The sequence below is a fragment of the Sceloporus undulatus genome, chromosome 2, assembly GCF_019175285.1.
Source record: "Sceloporus undulatus isolate JIND9_A2432 ecotype Alabama chromosome 2, SceUnd_v1.1, whole genome shotgun sequence".
NCBI lineage: Eukaryota > Metazoa > Chordata > Lepidosauria > Squamata > Phrynosomatidae > Sceloporus > Sceloporus undulatus.
Genome location: NC_056523.1, coordinates 160,778,305 through 160,791,758, shown reverse-complemented (window position 1 = coordinate 160,791,758; position 13,454 = coordinate 160,778,305). Strand labels below are relative to the sequence as shown.

The window sequence follows — 13,454 nt, the reverse complement described above, 5'->3', positions numbered from 1 at the left end:
AAAACAACAAAGCAAGTGTAGCGCCCCGCTCTTTGGAGAAGAGAGCCGCCAAGAAACAGCGAAAGCAAAGCAAGCTAGGGGCGGGCTTTATGACCGAGAGAGAGAGAGAGAGAGAGAGACCGTTCTTCTCGGGGAGGCTGGTCACGTGACAAGGGCGGGAAGAGTCGAGGGGCGGGGCCTCGCTCTGGGCGCCCCTGTCACATGCTCCTCCAGAGAGGCACGCCCCGCCTTCCGGGAGCTGGGGATTCGTTCTCTGCGCGCGCTTTTCAGCTTCTTCGCCCGACGGCGGGGTGGCCTCGCGCGCCTCTTCCACTGACAGCGGCCTCAAAGCCAATCACTCAGTCCTGAGGGAAGGAGGAGAGGGGCGCCTGCATTCGGGCGGCCTTTGAAGGGGAAAATGGCGGCGGCTGCTGCTGCTGCTGCTTCCCCCGCAGACGGGGACGTTCAGGTGAGAGACCTCCTTTCCGCGTGGCGAGGCATCTTTCCCCATCTGTCACTTAATTTAAGCCAGTTAGTCTGTCAGCTAGTGCAAAATGGCTCCCAAGAAAGGAGCGTAATAATAAATAACAACAACAACAACAACAATAATAATAACAATCTTCGTGGCCAGCCTTTCATTCAGCCTGAAGTGCCTCTAATTTAGGTCCAAACACACACACACACACACTGCGGAAATAACCCACTCTGAGGCCGCTTTAACTGCCCTGGCTCAGTGCTAGGGAATCCTGGGAATTGTAGTTCTGGCTCCAGAGCGCTCTCTCTCTCTCGACAGAGAAGGCCCAGTGTCTCACAGAACTACAGTTCCCAGAACTCCCTAGCACTGAGCCAAGGCTTAAGCTAAGGCGGTCTTAAACTGGACTGTTTCTGCCGTGCGTTTATCCTTTTGCCCCGTGTTCTGTGTCAAGAGCTGTTCAGGGGTGCTTCCATGACTGTAAGCAAATGCAGCGCCTCTTCTCCCTGCGGAATGAATGGCCTTCTGGAAGAGGTTTGGCAGCTGAAGACTCTCTGAATCTAAAAGAGCAGCAGAGTCCACATGTCTTGGGCCAGGCTTTTCCAGACGATATTTAAGTTGTGGATGTTAAATGATGAATTCCTGGTGTGGCTTCCAGGCACAGGAAGAAACTCTTCCAGAACACGGCCACAGAGCCCCCCAAAACACACAGAAAGCTCAGGTGTGGGTTGTTTTAACATCTGTATACTGTACGTTATTTGCCCTTTTAAGCCGATGTGTGTTTTAACTGACGTTGTTTATCTGTTCATGGTTGTTGTTCCCACCTCAGTCTATGGGGAGAGGCGGATAAGAAATAAGGATGATGAGTATGATTTTACTTAACTGCGCATGTCGCTTTGTCCTTCAGGCACAGATTCCTTCTGCCTGCCTTAGGAAACAGAGGGACTGAGTTGGGAGGCAAGACATGGGGTCCAAGAGTGCATCCACACTGCAGACATCATGCAGTTTGACATGGCTCAACTCTGTGGAAATCTGGGATCTGTAGTTTTGTCAGATATTTAGCTTCCTCTGTCAGAGAGCTCTGGTGCCATATCAAACTACACATTCCAAGATTCTGTAAGATGGAGCCATGGCAGTTAAAGCCATGTCAAACGGCATTATTTCTGCAGTGCAGACGCAGGCCAATGATTCAAATTTCAGACAAGAACAAAAAGTACAAGGTAAATATTCAATCTGTTTGCCAAATCCAAACTCAGTCTCTTCTTCCTTGGTTTGATCCTTATGCAAACTTAAAGCTGAGGCCACTGGTGTCTAGGAAACACATGTTGACTAGTTTGACAGAACAGTGTGTTGGTGTGCTGTCGCGTTTGCTTTCTAATGTCGTTTTAAAAGCCTGGCTAAGTTTAAAACAGCTACAGTATTTTCATACTAGAACCGTGACAGTATAATTAAAGCCTCGCAAAGTGCAGCAGTCAGAATATCTGGTCTCAGTTTCTAAAAGATATGTGGAAGTGTTTTAGCTGATCTAAATGGGTTTAAATGCAATCTGTTGTAGTGTCCAAGAGCTTATAATAAATTCTGATCTGCTGACCTTCACTCATTATTCTAACACTATATTGTTTTCATCTTTTACCCCATCATGACATAAGATTTGTACTTCTGGCTATACTGTACAAATTTAAATTTAAACTGTATTATGCAGAAGTAAATAAATAAAAGTAAAGGGTAACCATGGATGATGTTGTGATGCACTAGTAGTACCTAACGTAAAGGGCTGTTGTGTTTTATTCTTAATGATACTCCATTTTAGTATCTCTGAAGACTCACACCTTAAGACTACAATCCTGTTTAGATGTATCTAACTGAACTTTATTAAAACCCATGGGAGTAGTTCCTGGAATTTAAATATTTTAAATGAAACATACCATTACTCACTGGAATTTATCTACACTTAGAGATGTTTTCTTTAAAGGTTTTGGCAGCTCTTCCATCTCTTTCCCCAATGAAAATTTAGCAATTCATCACTTTCAAGGTATCACAGTGGTAGAAAGTGGTGTTCCTTGTTCTAGGGCTTCCACATTCCATTCCACGCTTTCTATACTAGCTAAGCTTGCATCTACACTGCACAATGAATCCAGATTGACAACACTCTAACTGTCATGACTCACTGCTATGGAATCCTGAGGTGTGTAGTTTTGTCTTTATTTAGACTCCATTTAGTCTTCTCTATCTAAATACCACAACAGACAACAGAACCTAGGATTCCATAACAACCATGACAGTTAAAGTAATGTCCAACAGCATTATTTCTGCATTGTGCCAGCATTGTAAGTTTATATGCAGCAGAGATGAGACATTTCTTTCATCTCTTCAGATAATAACAGAAAAGTCTGGTAACACCTTAAAAACTAATAGACATAGTGGTTTTCATGAACTAGGGACTGCTTCATCATTTAGTTCATGAGCAGTTAAAACTAGCTGTGCCCGTTCCTTGAGACATCTGACCTGGCTATGGTGACACCCATTTGGACTACTTAACAAACTATGTGGGGCTGCCTTTGGAAACTGTTCAGAAATTTCAGTGGAGCCAGAATGCTGACCAGGGCCAGTTATAGGAAGCATAGAACTCGCTTGTTCAAACAGCTTCACTGGCTACCGGTTCATTTCCGGGCACAGTTCACAGTAATCGTTGTGAGCTATAAAGCCCTATACAGTTTAGGTCCAGAATATTTGAATAACCGCATCTCCCCATATGAACCTGCCAGAGCTGTAAGATCATCAGAAGAAGGCTTTCCCTCGGTCCTGCCACTATCGCAGGCTTGCCTGGTGAGGACACGAGAGAGAGCCTTCTCAGTGGCTGCTCTCACTCTCTGGAACTCCCTTCCATGAGAGGCTAGGCTGGCTCCGTCCCTGCTTGCCTTTCACTAGCAGGCAAAGACGTTTTTATTCAAGCATGCTTTTAATGGTTAGGAAGAGAAAGTTCTTATTTAAATGTATGTTTTATCTGTTTTAAACTTTTGTATGATTTTAAATCAGTTTTATAATGTTTTAATGTGGTGGTTTTAAATTGGTTTTAAAACTTTTTATAAATGTTTTTAATTTGTTCTGTAAGCTGCCTTGGTTCCTGTCCTGGGAGAAAGGCAGGACATAAATAAAGTTAAATAAATAAATAACGTCTTAATGACCCCTTTAAAGTTGGAATATAAAGCACTTTTTTGTTAAAAGCATAACAAGCATGTTAAGCAATTGGGGTTTTGAATAAGGAAGAAGATATATGAGCAAGGTAAAGATGTGCACATTTCTAAAGTATATAGATAGAGCATTTCTAAAGATATAGCTGTTCTATTATTGTTCTGTTATGCAAACAATTCTCTTTTTCCTTCTCTTTATAGCCATGTAAAAAACGAAAAGAAGATGATCCTTCTATTAAAGCAATTACAAAATATTTTTCTCCTTTAGAAAAAAATGTTGATAGAGTGGCGTCACCTCCAAAGCCTAACAATATAATGGACTATTTTAAAAAAACATCTCTTACAAACGAGAAGATTGTTTCACCTGTAACAGAGAAAGAAAGCAAAACAACCAGTTTATCTTTGGAAAATTCTTCAAAATCTTCAACAAGGCTTAAGCGAAGGGGAAAGAGATGCAATTTAACCAATACGTTAAAAGATGTGAAAACACTTGACGTAGTGATAGAAATTAATAGCGATGATAGTAGAGAAATATTGAGTCCAGAGGAAAAAGATCCTAAAGCTAGTTCCATTAGTCCCAATGTTTCTACATTGCTTGGCCCCACAACTGTAGAAGAAACGTTAAATGCTTGCAGCAAGAACCCTGTCAGCATTGTTGGCTTCAAAAATCAAGAAGAAAAAATTAAGATGGAGGGAGATAAAATAAAGGCTAATGTAAAAAGATCAAAGAAAAGGAAGCATAAAGATGAGAGTGACTTGTCTGAAAGTTTTGTCATTGAAACCCAACACAAGGATCTGTATAAAGTGGTTGATGAGAAGCAAGTTGTTAATGAATATGAGAATAAAAACTCAGTAAACATTCAAGATAATGACACTAGTGCTCATGAGACACCACAAGTAAATGACAATACTGTGACTATATCATTTGAGGACTTTCTAAAAAGTCAAGGAGAAAATAAAGTTGATCACATTCCAAAAGCACAAACATTGGATAATTGCATTGCATGTGATGAATCAGACAAATGTGAAGAGATTCAGCAGTTACCACTTAAGAAAGTCACTGTCCTTGCACAAATCCATTCTGTCCCCCCAAAATCTTCTTCTCAGAAAATAGCCTCAATTTTTTTAAAGCAGAAACCCAAGAAAGTTAAAAGACAAAGCAGTCCATCAGCCTCAGAGGCGGAAGTTACTGAACACATGACTCAGAAAAGAAAATCTAATGTGGTGATAGCAGAAGAAGAGTTAGAACTGGCTATATTGGAAACTTCAGGTTCAGAGGCTGCGAAGTCTAAGTGCACTGAAGAAGAAAGGTACCAGTTTATGAAAGCTTTTAAACAACCAGAATCTGAAACCTTGAAGACTGCAGCTAAAAGGGGGTCTGGTAAGCAAAAGGAAGCAGGAGGAAAATCTTTAAAACACAATCTGGAAATGGAAGAAAGTGAGGATGTTTCTAATGAAAAGCTAGAAAATGAAGTATCAACTGTTAATACTAACAGCAGTTCCCATGATAAAGATAGCAAAAATGACAGCGGCAGAGTAAGAAGTGACAAGCTCAAGAGGAAAAAGAAGATACCGAAAACAAATGAGAAAGATTTAAATATAAATACCAACCAGAAAGGTGAAGTTAATGATGAAATTAAAGCAGGGACATCAAATGAGATTCGCAACAAACTAACTCAGAAAAATAAGGGATTGAGGAGAAGTCCACGACAAAAAAAAGACAAAGATATGATACAGTGTACACCAGAAAAAGCAGAGATTACTGAGGCTGTTACAGAAAGCACACCACCTGCTATCCCTCTGCAGGCTTCAACTCCAAAAACAAACAACAGGATGCTTAGTAAAAGTAATCTGTATAAAGCTGAGATGATTATTGAATCTTTGGATTCAAAGAGCCCAATAAGGTAAAATTGTATTTAAATTCTTTCTAGAGTACAAGAATCTTTTGTTCTAGTGCAGTGCTGCTCAGACCTGGACCAGTGCCAGTCCCTGAGCTATTGCTGATCCTTGGTAAATTTCCAGCAAAGAAAAATCATTGTAGACAATGGGCACAAATATGGTGCCATTCTGTGACATATTGGAAGAAAATAATTGCCAGTCTTCCATATCAGATAGTTTGCAAAACAGTGTTTCTAATACATAATTTTTATCTAGAAATGTCAGCTCTAAATGTATGCAACTAGGATATTTTTAAAAATGGTATTAAGTGGGATCTTTTTTTTTTCTTATTCAGGATGAAATTTACCAGAATTAGTATAGCTGAGCGATTTATGAAACAGAATATAAAGGTATTGTATTGAATTAATCTGACTAAACTTCATGTTGAAAAATACATTGATGCAGTTGAATTAAATATTCCTTGGTGAAGTTGCAAAATTTGAATGGGGTGTAGGGTACCTGTTTTGTGCACCAAAGAGGCTATTTAAATGAGGTTGTTCCTCCCCTTCAAGCCCAGACATTTTTATACAATGCTTATGAATGCCCTTGTTCTACCCTTTTCATTGCAAGTAGAATGTTACACTTGAATTGGGAAGTACCATCTTCGTGACCCCTTGATCCAAATTCTGCTTTGAAATAACTGCAGAACTGCACAGCTGTTATGTTTACACATATAAATGGGATGTATGAGGAGGACAAAAGTATAGCCTTTCTAGTCTTTCCATGATTAGAAATATTGAGTGAAAACTATTGTCTGTAAAGGCTTGCCATAGGTGAACTACTGGAGTATTTTTAGAAGTAATATACAATAGTTCTTTGATGAAGTTTTTTTTTAAAAAAAAAGCCTATATCTTCTCACATTTTCTAATTTCAAGATTTTTCTGGATTTAGAAATTAAAATATGAGTCAAAGCCTTATGACATGACCAGCTAGGAACCCTGATTTATGTACTTCTGCTTGCATCAGGAACAGCTAAACAAACCATTGTTTTTCTGCCATATGAATACAGGTGGCTATCCTTTGATTTGTTGTAAAAGAGGCAAAAAAGCAAAAAGCAAATCCTTATATCATTCTTCTGGCTTTTGGAAATGAACAAAACATAAAAGGGTTTTTTGTCCACATATATAAGAGGATAAGTGACCTATGGAACAAAATTCCGTGGTTTTCTGACTTATGTCATATGAATTTGCTTAAGGTATCACGACAGCATATCACACAGATCTCCAGATATGGTTGGATTACAACTCCTAGCAGTGTTTCAGATCCAAAGGTGTCCTACTTGTGCGGAAAGCGCTTTGTTCATGTACTGTAGGGTGCCTCACTTTTTGCCAATTCTCCCTACATGCTGTAACCCCCTTCGTCATATCCCATACTATTCCAGATGGTCTCCCACCTCTCCGAATCAATGGGAGGGTAACTACTCCAGTTAGAGGGAACTGGAAAAAATTACACCGGGTGGGCAAAGTAACTTCTGCAGAGCCACAATTTGTCTTTGCAGTACTTATGACCAATTAATTATTAATTTTAATTTTATGGTAGGTGAACACCAACTCTAACAACATGTCCAAAGCAAAGAAATTAGTTGAGAAAGCTAAGGTTCTACAACATAACCGAAAAACCAGGATTGTTGAAGATACATTACATACACCTTTGAGACGTTCATCTAGACAGCAGGCAATCGCTGATAGGAAAAGGTCACAGAACATGGAAGTAAGTTTGTAAAATCTAGGCTATATATGAAATCCTTTTTGGCTTTGTAACTGATGTGCCCTAAATAGTCTTCTGTCTTGTAGTATCAGACTGTTTAAACAGATTTGTAGTGTTAGAGCATAAATATTACAGTGAATTATTTAAAAATGGGTGAATATCAACACTATTGGGTAAAGGCTGACAGTCTCAGACTAATTTTATGAATAATACCAAGTAGACACATTTTAAGTGACTGTCATTGATGTTCTCAAGCATCCATAGAATTTGGGCTTGTCTGATGTATATCAGTGTGAATATTTGTCGTAAAATTGTATGTAAAATTTCTTTACACCCTGAATTTGAATGATTTTAAATCAAGGTTAAGCAAAAATTTTGAAGCAATGATTACTGAATTTTTCAGTAAAAATAAAGTAGGCTTTCTAGGAAGGATTGCATTATTACTAACTATTTCTGGAGCAGTTTAATACTCAGAGTAACTTCCAGTCCACATTGTGCTTGCCTAGGAAGCTAGGCTGCCAAGCTACCTTTTTTCTGTATGGGTTGTTGAGGGTAAGGACAAATGCTTGTTCAGGACTGCCAAATGAATTTATGGGTGGCAAGGAATTTTGCTCATGTCACCAGTATTCCGAAAATGTGCATACTCATTCTATAGGAGGGATCAGCTTCAGCTAATTATAGGAAGATGTTTGTCTGAAAAAATGTTCAATTAAAATTTAATAACAAAAAAATAGGCACATTACAGTGCTATCCAAATGTGTGCTGGGCTCTAATGTCATCACAGGTACAAGGGAGCATGTGTTTTCTCTTTCATGTTCTTTTTGGGGAAACCTCCATGACTGCACTGAGGTCAAGGGTATTAGTGTTTATTCAGTAGTTAAGTGAATGGCAAATGCCCTTTCCATATAGGGCTTCACACGCATACTAAAATTGCATCAAGGTATAAAACTATAATAATTTGTAAGAGAAACTTTACATTAGGAAGTATTATGTGATTTCTTTTACAAATCTGAGAAAAAAATTATCAAGAGAAAAATATGTGTATGCAAGTGCTAGGGAATAGGTGATTAAATGTTTTTACTGCAGGTTGAGTCTCCATTTTCAGAATTCCAAAATAAAAAATATTCCAAAAAAACCCCAAAACTTTTTCATGGGTGGCTGAGAGAGTGACACCTTTCCTTTCTGATGGTTCAGTGTATATAGAGTTTGTTTCATACACAAAATTATTAAAATATTGTATAAAATTACTACCTTCAGGTTATGTGTATAAGGTATATATGAAACATAAATGAATGCTGTGTTTAGACTTCCATTTTCAAGATAATCTCATTATGTACATATATTCAAATATGCAAATATATATGCTAATTCCAAAATCCAAAACAATCTGAAATCCAGAATATTTCTGGTCTCAATCATTTCAGATGAGAGACTCAGGGGTGAAACAGATGGTCAAAAAAAGCCGGCTTCCTAGCTGACTGTGGGTGTGGCATTCAGATAGTAGCACAGCCCAAATCTGCCGGGAAGCCAAACAGCTGACTGCACATGGGGAGTATCCATGGCATTTCAGCAGCACAGCGTTTACATATGGTGCACCGAAGAAACACTCAAAAAATGCTATAGCAAAAAGCACCCTTTCCCCAGTGCAAAAAGAAGCCGCTTTCTGCCTGTGTTGAGGACATGGCATGTGGTTGCTGCGGCCTCAACCCAGCAAGCAAAGGAGTGGCGGGAAGCCGCCCCTTACCAGCTGTCTGTTTCATCCCTCAGTCTGTAGTGTAAAAAGTCTGCAACTTTTTCTGTCAGTAATAAAGTATTTATTCCATTTACGTTCAGGATTCAGTAATTATTTTGGATTCATGCACAAGCAATATCGCTACTGCTGTAGGAAGTGTGGACAAACAAAGGAAACTCCAAAATCTGAATGATGTATTGGGGAAAAAGGCTGGAAATGTGAAGGCAACAAAGAAATCAAATGGTATATAATTTTACCTAATTACAGAGTATTAACTACCCACCCCTCGGATTTCTGTTTCTTCTACTGAGCAATTAACAGGAATGTCCATAGCTCCTTTCCCTATGTAAATGGAACACCAAGTGTAGAAGGACATATTTCAAAGCCAACAATTTTACTTTAAGATTGGTATCATAATCTCATTAAGTGTTTATATTTTTATCTTTATCTCCTGTTTAGGCACAGGTTCTTGTAAAAGTATAAGAAATGCAGAATTTTTATAACTGAGCACAAAATTCACGGATTGTTGTATCTATTTAGTAGCTACTTCTGTGTTATTTCTTTTAGTTTTATCTTGTTTTGACAATTCGTACAGTTTGAGTCTCTCTTACCCAGAATTCTGAAATCTGTAGTATTCAAAAAAAACAACCAAACATTTTTTTCGTTGCTGGCTGAGATAATGACACTTTTGGTTTCTGATGGTTCAGTGTTGTTGCTCAAAATTCTTTAAAATATTGTATAGAATTACTTTCAGTCTATGTGTATACAGTGAATATGAAATCCAAGTTTTGTGTATAGATTTGGATCCCAACTACAAGAGATCTACTTATGTACGTCTATGCAAGCACAGGTATCCTGAAATCCAAAATTCAAAACACTTCTTTTTTCCAAGTATTTCAGATAGGGGAGACCCAGCCTGTACAAGCATTTCTCCTGTAATGTGTGCAAACTTGAGGACAGATTTCCAAGTTAACATGAGAAAACACACAACATGTTTAATAATCTATGAACCTACTATCATAAGTGGGATAGCAGGTTTTTCGGGCACACTACACATTGGAAATCAGATATCAGAATTCCTGTCTACATTTTTCAAAAATTTGCTTGGGGATGAATTCTTTTTTTATATATATAATATATTTTTATTTAATTTATATACAAACAGTATTACAAAATCAAAGATGGCTTTAAAGTAATTGCATTTTTCAGTCACAATTCACCTTTGCCTTCTTTACTTCCAAATTAGTCATCTAACCACATAAAAGATTATTATCCTTAGTGAATGTTATCCTCTATTGCATGTTATCATTTCCCCTTTCAGTTACACATTACATTGTGTTCTTATTTATCTTATTCATTTTTATATGTAGAAATGAATCTTTACCTATTGATATGAATATTAAATTATATCTGTAAATAATCACAAAACAAGTTGTGTGTGTGTGTGTTTGCCTTGTGCCTTCTCTTCTAACCTAGATTATATTTAGTAATTTCCACCAAATTAATATTTTTCTTTACTGCTGTTTGTGTTTATCTCTACTGTTGAATAAATGTATTTAGTATCTTGGGGAGCAATTCTGATAAATCTTTCCCCTGTGCTGTTTTTTGATAGAAGTTTCCAATTTCTTTGTCCTGTATGTGTGATCTTGAACCATTGAAACATGTTTAATTATAAACTAAAAATACTGTACTGTTGTTGCACTATGAAGGGAATGAAATCGTGTACTTCAAAAATTAATTGTTAAGAATATAAAAGGTTAATGTTTATGTGGCTAACTGCATGTATCTTTGTTCCTTCTGCTGTTTCATGTTGTAATACAGTTATGCTGTAGTGACATCTGCTAATCCAGAAATATGTTATGTTTAAAGGGAAAGAAAACATATCTTCCTTACAAAGGAAAAAAATCAAGAAGCCTACAGAGGAAGAAGCGATTACCATATTACATGAAAACAGGTAAGTCCACTATAGAACAATGGGAAGATTAAATATTTATGGGAATCAATAATTTCTAATTATACACTGAAAATGAAAATGAAATTTGCTGCTACAAGTTTATCCCTCTGGTCAGGGATAGTCTCACCCCTCAACTTTCATGTGCTACATAGAGTTGAGCCTGTGGAGGGAATTGGTATTTGTGGAAACACCCTTGTGCCTGAAGAACTGTCACCAGCACACACACAAAAAGGTGGGAATGTAGGTGAGGGGAGCTTAATTGGGATCCTGTGACCACTCAGGTTTCATTCCCATTCCTTGTGACAGTGCAAACATATGTCTGCAAAAAAAATGTTAAAAATAAAAGCGTCCTGTTGGAATAAGTGCGAAGTCCTTGCTGCTTTGCTCCATCTGCCAGTGCAGATGAGTAACTCAAAAGCAATCATGATACAGCCACATAATAAAGCCAGATAATATAGAACACAGGTAGCTATCTTACTCATCCTATGTCTGAGGAGCTATAAACTTTATGGTTAATAGTTGAACTGTTTTAGTGGGAAAAACTAGGTTTAAAACCATGTTCAGACATAAAGTTCACTGGATAAACCTACTCCTTGGAAGAAAGGCATGGTGATATTATAACATAAATATGATTAGTATAAAAATGGAAATTTTGTGAAGGGTGCAATAAATCAAGCAATTGTATTGCACAAAGTAAAGAGTGGAAGATTCTGCTTGCTATTACCACCTAAATGTTGCTATTGATCAACCAGACACTTATGGGAGAGGCAATGCTGGCTAAAATGATGTGGGCCAGGCACAATGATAGTCATTCTGAGGCTGATCATTGCCAGTTCTTCTCTGACAGTTGAGCTGCACAACTGTTTTTCCTACAACTTGAGCATAAATGAAATTGTTAATATATTCCACTGTCATTAGCACTGCATTGTGGCTGTCAGTATAATGGAACTGTAAAATCACACTGTAAATAATTCACACTAGTTTTGATTAAGTGTTCATTGCCATTATTTTAAAATAATTATTTGTACTCTCAAAATGAAAGGAAAATTTTAGACCTGGACTAGCAATATGTGTGTATACAAAAATGTATCTGTCTCAAAAGGAAGAAATTATCAGGGATTGTTTCACCTGTGCTTGTTTAACAATAAATATGGAAAGCCAGTTTCATAAGCAACTCCAGACAACAATAATATGTAAATCGTGGGGATTCTATTACTCCATTATATCAGTAGTTCTCACAAATTTCTTTCGTCAAAGAAACAGTTCCATGTTCACTATTTTACTGGGGGAAAAAATGGTAATATAAAAAATTGTGTTTCACAAGTACACAGTCAGTTCTTGTGGCCTTAGTTCTGTCTGATCTCATAACTGTCCCTCCGCAAATGAGAACATACTCTCATTTACCCATTATTACATTATGGCCAGATGTTACAGGTGAAATTGGTACTTAAAGGCAAGTGGTCTTTTGGAAAAGCTTGCTTTACATTTCTGATCTCCTCACTGAGAGGTGTAGTAAAACTCAAGATGTTCTTAAATGTAGCTTGAAAACCATTGTGGAAAGTAACATATAACCTTACCGTACTATAAACTGAAATATAAATACTTCTGGTTGTCATTTGCATTAGTGAAGATGATTCTGAAAATTCTCAAGATGATAAGCAATTCAGAGCAAAACGTGAATTTTTAATGAGTGGTTTGCCAGAGTCTTTAAAAAGGCAAATTACAAAGAAGGCAGCAGCACTGGAAGCATATTCCTTAGCTAATTCCTGTTTTCGGACAGTTGTTCATGTGCAGCAGAAGGATGAGGGTGAGTACTGACCTACTGAAATTATTAAAGCCTTTGCCTTAAGAGGAAGCTTATTGCCGTTTTTTTCATTTTAGGAGCAAAACAGATGTTTTTTGGTGCTTCAAACTTAAAAAGTTTATTGACTGTCACTAAACAGGAGCCAGGTTCCAACTGTACCAAAAGGTTGTGAGAAAGATGTCTGATTCCTTTTTTTAATAGACACCTCCTCCTTCATCCCCACACCAAGATACTGCATAAATATGCCAGGTGAAAATTTTCCTTTGCCAGCATTATCTTGGATCTTGGCCACTATAAATAGTTTTCTTGACTTAGTTAACCTTTCTCAATCTTTTTAATCTGGAGAAACCCTTAAAATTATTTTAAGGTCTCCAGAAAGATATTATCTACAATAATTTCTTGATTATGTCGCTCAGCTAAAATGTGCATTTAAAAAAATCACAATCTGTTGCAGAACCCTAATTGGAAGACCCTGGCTTAGAGGATGATTGATTGCTCTCGCTTGGAGAGAACAGAGGAAACCCTCCCCTCCCCTGCAAAAATGGAAATTCGCAAACATTCAAGACCCATTCGCTTGAACAGCCTCATGCTCCAGGGCACGTGTGACATTTTAACCCTCCCTGCTTGCCCGTTCACAAAGGACCGAGATCACAGACTCAAAATCCGTGAAAATGGAG

General features: G+C 37.7%; 1 protein-coding gene across 1 annotated transcript in view; it reads left to right on the top strand.

Moving 5' to 3' along the window:
• Positions 1 to 243: 243 nt before the first annotated feature.
• Positions 244 to 13,454, top strand: part of ATAD5 (ATPase family AAA domain containing 5) — a 52,799-nt gene continuing 39,588 nt past the window's right edge. Inside the window, exons 1-7 of the mRNA XM_042453644.1 lie at positions 244 to 448; positions 3,844 to 5,546; positions 5,876 to 5,930; positions 7,120 to 7,290; positions 9,121 to 9,262; positions 10,889 to 10,973; positions 12,599 to 12,780. Of these exons, the coding sequence (XP_042309578.1) occupies positions 398 to 448; positions 3,844 to 5,546; positions 5,876 to 5,930; positions 7,120 to 7,290; positions 9,121 to 9,262; positions 10,889 to 10,973; positions 12,599 to 12,780 (2,389 nt within the window). The 5' untranslated portion in view covers positions 244 to 397. The remainder of the gene's footprint in view (positions 449 to 3,843; positions 5,547 to 5,875; positions 5,931 to 7,119; positions 7,291 to 9,120; positions 9,263 to 10,888; positions 10,974 to 12,598; positions 12,781 to 13,454) is intronic.